At 43.3% G+C, this 12,024-nt stretch overlaps 1 protein-coding gene across 9 annotated transcripts in view; it reads left to right on the top strand.

The window, feature by feature from the left end:
* RTN4IP1 (reticulon 4 interacting protein 1) overlaps positions 1-12,024 on the top strand; it is a 110,774-nt gene that overhangs the window by 87,557 nt on the left and 11,193 nt on the right. For all 9 annotated transcript variants that reach the window (XR_004480602.2, XR_004480603.2, XM_033418743.2 and 6 more), the window contains 2 exons: positions 5,770-5,906; positions 9,566-9,749. Coding sequence is in view for 7 of the 9 variants with exons in the window: in XM_033418743.2 (XP_033274634.1) it covers positions 5,770-5,906; positions 9,566-9,749 (321 nt within the window). In the remaining 2 variants the exon portion in view is untranslated. The remainder of the gene's footprint in view (positions 1-5,769; positions 5,907-9,565; positions 9,750-12,024) is intronic.

Consider the following 12,024-nt stretch of genomic DNA (forward strand, 5'->3'; position numbering starts at 1 on the left):
GCAATATTATTCAGCCATAAAATATGTGACATGTAAGTAAAATTCAATTATCAGCAGACTTTTTGACAGCAGTGCTTTAATGCTAGTGGAGGCAGCAGGGATGGAACTAGATTAATCTAGTTCTTAATCTTGAGTGATGCTTAAAATAGTATTTGCTTTATAATAATTTGTTAAGCTGTACATTTATATTCCATGCACTTTGTGTGTTATGTTTCACAATGAACATATTTTAATAAGATTAAACAGTTGAGTAATAGATAAATATCAAGGTAGAATAATATATCTACAGACAAAACACATTGGAAAACATCAAAATGAAACCTGCAATTTCAAAAACAAGCAAAAAAAACAAAAATACGATAGAGGGCTTCCCTGGTATTGCAGTGGTTAAGAAGGTTCAAGCCCTGGTCCAGGAAGATCCTATATGCCACAGAGCAACTAAATCCGTGCGCCACAACCACTGAGCCTGCGCTCTAGAGCCCATGAGCCACAACTACTGAGTCTGTGCGCCACAACTACTGAAGCCTGTGCGCCTAGTGCCTGTGCTCCACAACAAGAGAAGCCACCGCAATGAGTGGCCTGCGCATGGCAATGAAGAGTAGCCCCCGCTCGTCGCAACTAGAGAAAGCCTGCACAGCAACAAAGACCCAATGCAGCCAAAAATAAATAAATAAATTAAAAATAAACAAATTAATATATCTTAAAAAAATACGATAGAGAGCATGAAAGAACGAAATAAATCATAATTGGAAAACTCAAAAAAAAGTAAAAAAAAATTATTTAGCAATGAAGACTAAACTAGAAGGAACTCAATAACAAACACAACACATAATGCTGGCCTGATAGAAACAGAACGTGTAAACAGGAAAAATTGTAAATTACGAAAGAAGGGAAGAGATAAAAACAGATTCAGAGAAAGTGTCACATATTGAAGACAGGAACGAAGATTGCTGTATGGATAATAGGAGTTTCTGAAGAAGAAAACCTAAACAAGGGGATAGAACAAATACTAAAATCAGTAATTCAAGAAACTTCCCTGCTTTCCTGAAGTTAAATGATTTGAAACTACGTATTAAATAACCAAAGCACTTATCTAAGAACATGGACCCAGAATGAGCAATATCCAGGGGAACTCTAGTAAAATTACTGGCACTTAAAGAAAAAGCAGAAACAAACAAAAAAAACCTTGGGACATTTTTTTTTTCTTTTTTTTTTTTTTGGCTGTGTTGGTTCTTCATTGCTGCGTGCGGGCTCTCTCTAGTTTCGGCGAGCTGGGGCTACTCTTTGTTGCACGGGCTTCTCATTGCGGTGGCTTCTCTTGTTGCAGAGCACGGGCTCTAGGGTGCGTGGGCTTCAGTAGTTGTGGTGTGTGGGCTCAGTAGTTGTGGCTCACGGGCTTAGTTGCTCCGTGGCATGTGGGATCTTCGCAGACCAGGGCTCGAACCCGTGTCCCCTGCATTGGCAGGCGGATTCTTAACTGCTGCGCCACCAGGTTTTTTGCTTGTTGTTTGTTTGTTTTACAAGGGGAGGAAAGTAGTTTTATTGAGTACACACTAGATGCTAGATACAATATCCTGGTTGCATTTAATTATTTTAATGTCTAATCCTCTGATGAAACTATAAGGTGGGCATTACTATTCTTATTTCACAAATGAGGAAACCAAGGCTGACAGAGGATATAATGAAAGGGACTTGGAAAGAAAGATAATTAAAGTCAAACTTGGTCTTTATGATCTAGAATTGAGTCAAGTGGTTAAGTAGAGGAAGTTTCTCCGTAGTACTGCCTTCACATTTCCCTTTTGGGACCGATTCTTTTTTTTTTTTTTTTTAAATAGTATAATTGCTTTACAATAGTGTGTTAGTTTCTGCTTTATACACCAGTTGTTTTTTTTTTAAGAAAAAAATATTTTTTTTAAAAAAAGAGCATGTGACATGTAAGTAAAATTCAATTATCAGCAGACTTTTTGACAGCAGTGCTTTAATGCTAGTGGAGGCAGCAGGGATGGAGTAACATATTTAAGACACTCGAGAAGGAATATGCTAAGAATTTTATATACAGCAAAACTGGGCTCCAAACACTAAAGGGCGCATAACGAACTGTGAATAACATGCAAGAACTTGGGGAATATGTTCTTCTGATCCCTTTCTGAGAAATCTACTAGAAAATGAGCTTCTGAAAACTAAAATGGCCAGAGAGACATCGAACCAAGGACTGGTGGTAAATGTTAAATATAAAGTTATCTGTAGAACTAAAACTAAATGAGGGCTTAGAAAAAGAGAGTATAGTGTGTAACAGCCATATGCTCTGACAAGGTAAACAGTACAGCTGTGTTTAAAAAGCGGAGGAACAGAGAGCATATATTAAAATTATTTGAATCCTTTCATTAATCATATTGGTAGTGATATTAGTACTATTATTCAGAGACTGTTATGTTGTAATATACAGTGGAACAGTTGGGTATTTATGGCATATTTTAATTCTGTCATCCCCTTTGTCTTTGACAACCAGGGTTTTAGGAGTGGAGGAAAGGAGATACAGATGTAACAGAAAAGAGGTTAAGTAAAAGCTTGACAGTCTGGAATTTGAAGTATCAATATGAACTCAAGAGATATTTTGTATATGTATGTATGTAAAGCTGTCTCTTGAAATATCATTGCTTACACACAGAAAAAATGCAGCGCCTTGGAGAAACGGCAGATTCCAGATCTAGGGCGCAAAATGTACGAGAATGAGCCTAGAGTATATTAATAGCAAGGAAGTTAGTAAAGACTAGTTGAGCCATGTCAAAAAGACTCGGGAGCCAACTTGAAGAAACTCCCAAAGATCGTCAAAGAAGACAATTTGAGATTCAGTAATCATAATGATAATTACAGTGAATTGAAATCCTTCAACTGTGTTTAAATCCATGAGTTCATGATGATATTTTTTAAAAAGCGGTCACTTTTGGAAGATGATAGGAAACCAATTTATTATTTTATAAACTGAAAAAAGGAAAAAAATATTGGCCTTTTCTATATGAACTGTACACCTGAGTAAATTAATATATGAGGAGAGGTGTTTCTTTGTAAAAGTATTCCAACTACTAAATGAAAAAAGGAGAGAGAATATCACCATTTTGCAACCACCAGTAGACAGCCACTGAGATAATAAAAAGGGCAACAACCAGATATGCTATGCATCCTATAATTTTGCCAGACACCATTCATAGTCTTGCTAAATGGATTGAAACAGAAGAGACAGAGTAACAGGTAGAACTGTCCCAGGTGTGCAGTCAGAAATCCCAGAGTTTCCAGTGGGAAAAGCTCTGCAGGTCACATGGCCTAGATTCTTTCACAGATAAATTTTAAGAAAGGCAAGGGGATAGGGGCTTCCCTGGTGCTCCCGTGGCTAAGACGCCGCACTCCCAATGCAGGGGCCCCGGTTTGATCCCTGGTCGGGGAACTAGATCCCACATGTTGCAACGGAGATCCTGAGTGCTGCAATTAAGACCCAGCACAGTCAAATAAATCGATAGGGACGTAAGACTAAACTATGGTATCTAGGGAATGCATATATGGGTGATAAAACCTTTTTTTTTTTAATGCAAGGAGGTGATTACTATAAATATCAGGGTAACGGTGACTTGTGTGGGGACCGGGCACAGGGAAGAGCTTTTGGAGTGGCAGCCAGCTTGCTGTCTCTGTCTGAGTGGTGTCTGCCTTACGGACGTCTCTTACACTTGTGTTTTAGTTTACATAAAATAGTAAAACAACTAAAGCTGTTTTAAAACCTTTTAGTAGTGTGCAAAGGTATTAGATAGTTCTAAGTGGGAGAGGAAAATCTAGAAATTTGGAAAAAAATTCATTGAACTGTTTCAAGATATGACAGATTCTTCCTGAGGATTCAATGCTGTTTAAGGAAAACACAAATGTAGGTGCTTAGAACACAATTTCCTTTTTCCTTGACAGTTTCTTTTTTTATACAGATACCGGATGGTTATCTTGGATTGTATTCTTCACATATTTGAATTTAGTTTGGGACTTGCTGTTGAAGGCAACATGTCATTATACTCAAGTGTCTCTGTTTGTGGCCCATAAACTATCATATATCATGTCAGTCCCTAAATGTTTTAATTCCCCTCAGGTTTCCAGGGTATATTCCCTGGTCAGTATTACTTTTTCAAAGTGAGAGATAAGATTGTGAGTAGTTTTTCAATCCTTTATTGTGTTTTGTTTTTAACAGATCTCCAGCATCTGTGTGTACCACAGAATGGGGATTCAGTAGTGAACAGAACAAACACAGATCTCGTATATTCTAGTGAACCTCTGCAGCTTATATTAGGGAAGTTCAGGAAATTGGTATTGAGGACAGGAGTGAGAAGACAGCTGATTTGTTATGACCTATAACTGCCCATTTGAAAATTTCTCCGTGAACTTCAAGTAACTGTTCTCAAATTCTGCTGCTGATGGCCCCCTTTTAATTCTATCAAATTGTCATTATAGAAAGGAACTGTAGTCATTTTGGAGCATGATGCTTTCTGGATACTTAATCCTGAATCCTTTTTTTTTAAGTCTAGTTATTTTAAAATATATTATTTTTAAAATATAAGGTATCTGCATTTTAAATCCTCCAAACCATTTATTTAGGTCTTTTTACTCCAAAGGAGAGGACCTGATGCATGTTTTAAAAGTAAAATGGGGCTTCCCTGGTGGCGCAGTGGTTGAGAGTCCGCCTGCCGATGCAGGGGACACGGGTTCGTGCCCCGGTCCGGGAAGTTCCCACATGCCGCGGAGCGGCTAGGCCCGTGAGCCATGGCCGCTGAGCCTGCGCGTCCGGAGCCTGTGCTCCACAACGGGAGAGGCCACAACAGCGAGAGGCCCGCGTACCGCAAAAAAAAAAAAAAAGTAAAATGGCCATGTTTTCTTCCCCTCTTTTTTTTTTTTTGGCTGTGGTGGGTCTTACTTGCAGAGCGCGGGCTTCTCTCTAGTTGTGGTGTGTGGGCCTCTCTCTAGTTGTGGCTTGTGGGTTTCCTCTCTCTAGTTGTGGCTTGTGGGTTTTCTCTCTCTAGTTGTGGCGCGTGTGTTCCGCAGTTTGCGGCTCACGGGCTCTCTTGTTGAGGTGTGCGAACTCAGCAGTTGTGCGCAGGCCTAGTTGCCCCGCGGCACATGGATTGCTAGTTCTCCGACCAGGGATCAAACCCGTGTCCCCTGCATTGCAAGATGGATTCTTTACCACTGGACCACCAGGGAAGTCCCTTCTTCCCCTCTTTTTAAGAGCACCTTTCATTTATTACCCAGTACCTGATTACCCAGTTGTCTGACTCAAGATTATAGTAACACTTACTGGAGATGCAAATGAAGAGATGTTGCGTTTTTATGTTTTGGGCGCATTTTAAATATTCATCTTCTGAGGACATGATTTTTTTTTTTCCCCATTTTCCTTTGTCATCATTGAAAATGCTGAGCTTAAGGCCATCAACTCCTGTCTTTTCTGATGCTGGTGAGGCACTAAGCCCTTCTATAATTGGATTGGTTATAACTTCATGACAGCAAGGCGACTAACTGTCTCGTCCAGGGAAAATGAGATCTATTTCTTGGATTTTTCTTAGTGAACAAAAGTTTAATCATTTTACTAGTCTCTGGCAGATAGCTTCCTGTAGCTCTTGTTAAGACAGAGCACTTAGAATTGTCTAGCGATTAACCTGATATATGTATACATGGTGCCAACTATTTTTTATTTAATTCAGTTTTTCTACTCCCCTCCCCCCTTTCTTTCCCTTTTTTGGGCAGGTAATGAAAGCGTGGGATGCTCATGTGACAGCAGTCTGCTCTCAGGATGCCAGTGAACTTGTAAGGAAGCTCGGGGCAGATGATGTAATTGATTACAAATCCGGAAATATGGAAGAGCAGTTGAAATATTTAAAGCCGTATGTATTCAAACAATGTTCATATTGGGAAGGTGGGAACAAAGACAGCTGATAATGCAAGCCTGAGATGGTTGGGTGGCCTTACTGTCATGTTGGAGTCTTAGACAAGAATCTACGAAAACACTCCATGTCTCCAGAGGTTATTTAGGTTGGTTTCTGTTTTAACTCCAGATGTTAATACAGCATGATTGTGGAATGAAATTTGTACTGAGGAAGACATTTTGCCTACCTAGCCTTTTGCTAATTTTTTCTCTTTTTTTTTGCGGCACGCGGGCCTCCCACTGCTGTGGCCTCCCCCGCCGTGGAGCGCAGGCTCAGCGGCCATGGCTCACGGGCCCAGCCGCTTCACGGCATGCGGGATCCCCCCGGACCGGGGCACGAACCCGCGTCCCCTGCATCGGCAGGCGGACTCCCAACCACTGCGCCACTAGGGAAGCCCCCTTTTGCTAATTTTTAAGTTAACTTCCTTTTATTGCTCGTGTGTAATAGGTCCGAAGGCAAAATTGGAAGTGTATTCCCTCCAGGGGCATTTGACGCCGCAAGAAGCACATAGAGCAGTACGTGAAATACATGATTAGTGTTTTGGCTTCATAATGAGGGTTTCAGAGAAGCAAAGGCAGTATAGATATCAGTAATGGGACTCCGTGGATGTTCTCGGTGGGTCTGAATGCCAGGCTGTGGTCTGACGGAGTGTACCAAGTGAGAGAGGATTCAGGAATTCTCTCAGGCCCTGTCCCTCCTGACTGTGGCTCGGGCAGGGACGGGGGTGCTTAGGAATCTGGTCTTCACCCAGCCCAGGCAAAGCTGCAGCGGAGAGCGTGCCTGAGGAGTATTTGGAAAGCTGTTTTACTGCTTCTATTTCAAAGATTTTTCCTTTTTTAAATTAGTTTTCAGATTATTCTTGCCCACTTTAAGTAGAAGTATATTTTCATGGGTTAAAAAAAAAAAGGAGACAAAGGGTGCCCCTATCTGACACAGCCCAGCCTCTCAGCCAGCACCCCAACTCCCAACAGTAGATGTTTGGCTGTACAGCCGGGAGCAGCTGGCCACTCATCGTCCTGGAGCTCTTTATGGAATGTCCCTTCCTGCACGGCAGTGTTCTAAGCACAGGCTAAGACGCAGTGGCGAACAAGACACATTGCCCCCTTTCGTGGGCTTGTATTCTAGTGGTTAGTGCTCTCAAGAACACTGATGCAGCGAAAGGGGGAAAGAAAGGCTGTTTTAGAAGGAGGAGGCTGTTTGCGATGGTGTGGTTGAAGAATGCCTCTAAGTGAGGCATTTGGGCAGAGGCTTCGGGAGCAAGCCAGGAGGATAGGACTTCTTTTTGTTGGGGGCAGGGGTCTTGTTCCCTGCTGTGTCCCCCTCCACCCCAGGATGGTGTAGTGACCTACAGTCAATATTTGTTTAATGACTTGTCGAGGGAATCTAGGAGAGGAGCACTTGTTCCAGGTGGAGCTAACACCCAATGTAAAGCCCCTGTGGCAGGAACACGCTCTACGGCACATTTGAGGACTAACGCTGTCCCTTGAGGAGATCCCTGCCTGTGTGGCAGGACCGAGGCTTCCAGATAGTGGTAGTTTCGGTCAGTCACCTCTCGTCTGCTGCTTCTAGGAATAGCAGCAGAGACAGGCCAAGGCCCACCCTTTCCCCCCATCCACCTTGAGTTTTTGGCATGTCTGGAACCTTTTGCTAGAGAATAGAGACCCTGATGGGTGAAGGTGAGAGCGCACCCAGGCTAGCCTCCCACCCTGCACCTCACTCTCTTCCTCCGAGTCTCCGCCCGGCGGCCTTGCCCCTTCTGCTTGCTCTTGTCCAGTCGGGACCTCACCAGCTCGCAAATGCAGGCTATTGTTTTTTTAATGATCGCTTTAGTTAAAATTGATCTTTGTAACTTCTGCCTGGAGGTTGGCCTCTTAATCCACCTAGAATAAATGTGTTCCTCCTTCCAAACAGCAGCCTTTTGGATTTGAATCCTAGGATTTTACAGCAGGAAAGGGCTTTGAAATCCTTCAGTCCTTCTCTGTGGCATTATAGTCGAGAAAATAAGGGGCAGAGGATTTAGGAGTTTTTTTCATGCTCAGGGTCATGCCACTTAATCATTGGTGGGAGAGCTGGGTCTAGAGCCTGGTCTCTGGACTTCTTTTTGCAGGCAGTGCAAATACCAGGCTGCCCTTAAGTTTTATCTAAATTAAGTGCCATCGTGTTTGTTTATCCAAAATTTGGGAATGAAATAGGAACTTAAAAGTAGAAACTTAAGCAGAAACGTAAACTCATGAAGAAGAATTTTTCTGTTCTTTTCTAATGAGAATAGCCATCTAGTAAGGTCATTCTCCTGCACTTCATATCTTTTAATTTTTATTTGCCCTTCTTTAGTCCCATGAAAGAACTCAAGAGCCACAAAGTTGGCCAGAGCTGGTTTTAGAAGCTTTGACGTTCATCCAGACGAACTTAGGAGGGAAAAGGGACTTACCAAAAGGAGTTCCTCTGTTAATTTGCTTAATATGTAAGCATGCATTCTCTAAACAGACCTTTATTTTCTAAAGTATTTTAAAGCTTCATTGGGTTTTATCCCCTTTAAGTAGAATGTAGCGATTATAGCAATTTTAGGTTAGATTTAAGGAGCTGAATATCTGTCAGTTCCTGTGCATTCCATCATGACTGCATTTTTTTGGCATGTTAGAGCAGAGCTGAAGACTGAGAGCAGGCTGTTGATTTCGCTTTTGCTTTGTGCTGATGTGCATGAAACCAAAAGAAGAAAATTCCATAAGGTGAAGAGGATGCTTCTATAAGCAGTTCTGATTGTGGAGGGAATGCAAGCAAATGACTTGTGTGGGTCAACACCTAATACACTTTTCTCTCAAGTATTCATGTGAACGAAAGAGTACTTTGACTTCACATTGGATGGATAGCTTTGCAGTTTTCTTTTTTTTAAATTTTTATTTATTTATTTTGCGGTACGCGGGCCTCTCACTGTTGTGGCCTCTCCCGTTGCGGAGCACAGGCTCCGGACGCGCAGGCTCAGCGGCCATGGCTCACGGGCCCAGCCGCTCCACGGCATGTGGGATCTTCCCGGACCGGGGCACGAACCCGTGTCCCCTGCATCGGCAGGCGTACTCTCAACCACTGCGCCACCAGGGAAGCCCTGCAGTTTTCTATAAAGCTTGAGTCAGGGTTTCTCAGCCTTGGCAACCTTAGTTTCTCAACTACTGACATTTTGGGTGGATAATTTTTTGTTGTGAGGGGCTGTTCTGTGCGTTGTAGGTTGTTTATCATCATCCCTGGCCTCTAGATGCCAGTACCCCCTTCCCACCGCCTCCCCCAATGGTCACAACTAAAAATGTCTCTAGACATTGCCTTATATGTCTCCCGGGGGCCAAAATCACCCTCGGTTGAAAACCACTTGTTTAAGTCATTCTTAAAGTATTTGAAAATAATATGATTTTATGATTTAAAAAAATGACATTGACTTACGGTGGAGAAAACCCAGAGATCCAGTAAGTGGGTGTGCCCTTTTCTCCTTTGTCCGGGCATCCACCCCCTGCTGTCTGCGAGCTGTCACGGAAACAAACCCTGTAGCTAACCGGCACTGGGAGTGAGGGCGGCTTGGAGCCCTGGATAAAGGCTGACCAGGATGTTTTGATTTGATTCTTTCTCTCCAGGTTTGATTTCATTCTCGACAGTGTTGGTGGATCCACTGAAACATGGGCTCTAAATTTTCTCAAGAAGTGGTCGGGAGCCACGTATGTGACTTTGGTGACTCCTTTCCTCCTGAACATGGACCGGTTGGGCATAGCGGATGGCATGTTGCAGACAGGCGTCACCGTGGGCTCTAAGACATTGAAGGTAGGGGGAGAGTCTTGGTTGGTGAGAGCAAGCAGGCGCCTGGGGCTTCTGGAATTTGGTTTCCTCCTAGCCAGTTTCTTTTCTCATGGAGCCAGCATAGCACAGCGGCTGCAAGCCGGGCTCTGGAGTCACGTACTGACGGGGTACAAATTCTGGCCTCCACTTGGTAGCTGTGTAGCCCCGTGCAAGTTACTTAGCGTCACTAAGCCTCAACATCTTCACCTGAGAAATGAGGCTAATGGTGTATCTCCCTTACTGTATGTTGTAAGGATTAAATGAGATAATCCACCCATGTGAAGAACTTGGCACAATGCCTGGTACCCAAGACGTTCTTATTAAATGTTAGCATTTATTTTAAAAATTTATTTATTTATTTTTGGTGCGTTGGGTCTTTGCTGCGTGAGGGCTTTCTCTAGTTGCGGTGAGTAGGGGCTACTCTTCGTTGCGGCGTGTGGGCTTCTCATTGCGGTGGCTTCTCTTGTTGTGGAGCACGGGCTGTAGGTGCGCAGCCTTCAGTACTTGTGGCACACGGGCTCAGTAGTTGTGGCTCGTGGGCTCTAGAGCGCAGGCTCAGTAGTTGTGGCTCGTGGGCTTAGTTGCTCATGGCATGTGGGATCTTCCCAGACCAGGGCTCGAACCCATGTCCCCTGCATTGGCAGGCGGATTCTTAACCACTGTGCCACCAGGGAAGTCCCGTTAAATGTTAACCTTTATTATCAGCTATTATTACCGCTCCTGATTCCATCTGATACACCTTCCACTTTTTTCTTGTCTGCACCTGATGCCTCTCTGTTTCACTGTCTTAATACATACAGTCTCTTGTATATGAAGGCAGAAGCTTCATTAAGACAGCATAGAGCTGGCTGTTTTCATGGTAGTAACACTGGGATATGCCAGTGACTCCCAGACTGGGGCTTTCGGACCTTTAGAGGTCCATGGGAATGTTTTTGAATTTCAAAAGCCTGAAGGAAGGGGCTTCCCTGGTGGCACAGTGGTTAAGAATCCACCTGCCAATGCAGGGGACACGGGTTTGAGCCCTGGTCCGGGAAGATTCCACATGCCATTAAATTAAATTAATTAATTTTAAAAAAAAGAAACTGAAGGAAATTGTATTCTTCCGTCAGTGAGCCTACAAAGACTAATGGAACCATCATGCTTCTTCTGGAATTGTATCAACTTGTCTTGACAGTACATGTCCCATGTGAATCAGAAACTCTAACTATTGATGGCATTCTGGGGGTTTCAAAGATTTGATTAGTCAGCCTGATTTTGTTAACAGGGCCGTAAGGAGCTATGTCACCCAACTGAACACATCCCGTGCATGGTGGGCCTTCAAGACTAGTGCAGATCAGCCCTAGTACAGGACTGACAGCAGAGCTCCAGAGTCTGCTCTCTACCCGACATGACAGTGGTGACAGAGGCTTATAATTTCATGTTATGCACTGTTGGTAATTATAGCTTATTGGTTTAAAATCTGAATTAGTGTTGAAATGGAATAAGTGACAAGAAAATATACATTGTTCTTTTTTTTTAATTAGACAAAATACTTCAGGCTCAGGAAAAAGGCAGTAGAAGGTTCCTCAAGGGTGAAAAGGTTGTGAGTCACGTCGACCTAGCCAGCACTGCCATGTATTTGCAAGATGACTGGCTTGATAATTCTCTTTAGCGTCTCCTTGATTCTCGAAATTAATTTGGAACCTTTTGAGGGGTGAAGTTGAGGACTTTGGTCTCTTGAATGCTGTGTACTAAGTCCTTGGAGGTGGTGAAGGAGAGCTGTGACGGAGGAGACTGCTGCTCAGTCCTTAGGAGCTGGGTCTGGGTGCTAGGAGTGAACAAACCGGGCGCTGTGCTCTGGGTTCTTCAGTTTCACTTGGTTCAGACGGCAGCCAGCAGCAGTGTCCACGGGGCGCTTTGTGGTGGAGGAAGGAATCTTAGCTGTCCTTTGTCTCTTCTTTCTCTTTTCATGAAACTCGGGCTTCCCACCTGCTTTAAGATATAAGTTTAAGTTTTCCATAAAATTTCACAGTTTGAATTGCAGTGAGACCTCTTACAAGTTAAGCTTCAGAGCTATCCTCCGAGAGTAAGACAGGCATAGCTCTCTTCGTTTCCCTTTCCCCCGTCTTGAAAGATGATAGTGGTAATCTCACGTGAAAACCTTTTAAGTAGTTTCTGATGTCTTTCTGAGAATGTGCACAGTTAAAGCCTCATTGTAATGCCTGCCTGCTTTGGTTTACTCTCTCCTGTAATGGCCTGGAAAACCTACACAGACCTCTTA

The sequence above is a fragment of the Orcinus orca genome, chromosome 12, assembly GCF_937001465.1.
Source record: "Orcinus orca chromosome 12, mOrcOrc1.1, whole genome shotgun sequence".
NCBI lineage: Eukaryota > Metazoa > Chordata > Mammalia > Artiodactyla > Delphinidae > Orcinus > Orcinus orca.